This window comes from Quercus suber, unplaced genomic scaffold (assembly GCF_002906115.3).
Source record: "Quercus suber isolate HL8 unplaced genomic scaffold, Cork oak 2.0 scaffold_194, whole genome shotgun sequence".
Classification (NCBI taxonomy): domain Eukaryota; kingdom Viridiplantae; phylum Streptophyta; class Magnoliopsida; order Fagales; family Fagaceae; genus Quercus; species Quercus suber.
The window spans coordinates 109989-111821 of record NW_027069652.1 but is presented as its reverse complement, the minus strand read 5'-3'; the positions used below and the strand labels follow the sequence as shown (position 1 = coordinate 111821).

The 1833-nt window shown below is 39.5% G+C and overlaps 1 protein-coding gene across 1 annotated transcript; it reads left to right on the top strand.

The window, feature by feature from the left end:
• The first annotated feature begins 267 nt into the window (after positions 1 to 267).
• Positions 268 to 1478, top strand: LOC112029324 (caffeoylshikimate esterase). The gene has a single exon (XM_024062013.2). It carries the CDS (start codon positions 417 to 419, stop codon positions 1377 to 1379), a length of 963 nt encoding a protein of 320 aa, XP_023917781.1. The 5' UTR covers positions 268 to 416; the 3' UTR covers positions 1380 to 1478.
• Positions 1479 to 1833: the final 355 nt, after the last annotated feature.

The following is a 1833-nucleotide window of genomic DNA, read 5'->3' as shown; positions in this document are numbered from 1 at the left end:
GTATTTTTTTTTTCTAATAATTTGATTTTTTTTTTTTTTGATATTTAGGAGATAGGAGATTTGAAATCTTATTGTTACTTTGGAAATATAAAAATGAATCAATTTAGCTACAAGAAGCATATTTTAATTATTATTGAGAATCATATTCGGTGTAATATTGATATTTGATACAAATCATACAACAATCATCCTTTATCCTTCCATAGTGTGGACCCTACATGTATTCCATTCGATGAGATATCCTCTCCAAACATGGGATAATTCTTTAAGCTATCAAAGAATTAAGCTAAGAAAAGAAAGAACAATTAACAAACAAACCACTGGTCAAGGGGTCAATTCAGCGACAACCCTGTGTTAGGAGTTGAGAGTCCATCCTCCTCCAATCAGTCACAAGCCAAAAAAAAAAAATTCCAATAATGAAGGAACAAGAAAACCCCCAAATCAACAACCTCCATTGCTGGGGTGACATCCCAGAAGAAGACTACTACAAGCTCCAAGGAGGAATCAAAGCATCCAAATCATTTTACACCTCTCCCAGAGGTCTAAAGCTCTTCACCAGGTCATGGCTTCCCTCTTCCTCCACCCCTCCTCGTGGCCTCATCTGTATGGTCCATGGCTATGGCAACGACATTAGCTGGACTTTCCAAGCCACTCCTATCTTCCTTGCCCAAAAGGGTTTTGCCTGCTTTGCTCTTGACCTTGAAGGCCATGGCCAATCTCAAGGTCTCAGGGCATTCGTACCCAATGTTGATTCTGTTGTTCAAGACTGTCTCTCATTCTTCAATTTCGTCAAACAAGACCCTCGCTTTCACGGGCTGCCTTCTTTTCTTTATGGTGAATCAATGGGGGGCGCGATTTGCCTGCTGATTCACTTAGCAAGTCCAAAAGGTTTTGATGGTGCAATTTTGGTAGCACCCATGTGTAAAATCTCTGATATTGTGAGACCCAAATGGCCAATTCCTGAGGTTCTCTCTTTTGTTGCCAAATTCTTACCCACTTTGCCTATTGTTCCGACTGCAGATCTTATGTATAAGTCTGTGAAAGTTGACAAGAAGAAGATTGTTGCGGAGAAGAATCCGATGAGGTATAGGGGGAAACCAAGATTGGGGACCGTTCTTGAACTTTTGAGGGTTACTGACTATTTGAGTCAAAGATTGAGCGAGGTAAGTATATCGTTTATTGTATTACATGGGAGTGCAGATGTTGTTACTGATCCAAATGTAAGCAGAGCTTTGTATGAAGAGGCGAAGAGCAAGGATAAGACTATAAAGATCTATGATGGGATGATGCATTCTTTATTATTTGGAGAAACTGATGAGAATGTTGGACTTGTTCGCAATGATATTTTGTCCTGGTTGAATGATAGATGCTCTGAATGATAGGGTTGGATTCAAATTGTTGATTTTATTAACTAGTCATAATTTTCAATTGTATTATGGATGAATGAATTCATAAACATTCTACAAATTTTTTTTTGATTCTCAACTTAAACTTCATTAAACCAGATTGTGAGTCATACAGTTTACATCATTTTCCACTTGGTTTACAATCATAGGTGGCGTGTCTTCCACCCAAATATCACACTCGTGAACAAACTTGGCATATCTTGCCATGATGTGAGCCGCTGAGTTGCAGCTTCTTCGTGTGTGAGCCATCTCCCACGCTTCAAAATAATTCAGCCCCTGTCGTGTACCTTCGACAACTTTTTGGACTCTACTCTGCATCATGCCCTGTTCGCTGAATGCGCTAGTCACCATCAGAGAATCACTTTCAAAAATTACCTGACCCAGGCCAAGGTCCCTTGCAAATTGAACACCTTCTTCTACAGCTTTA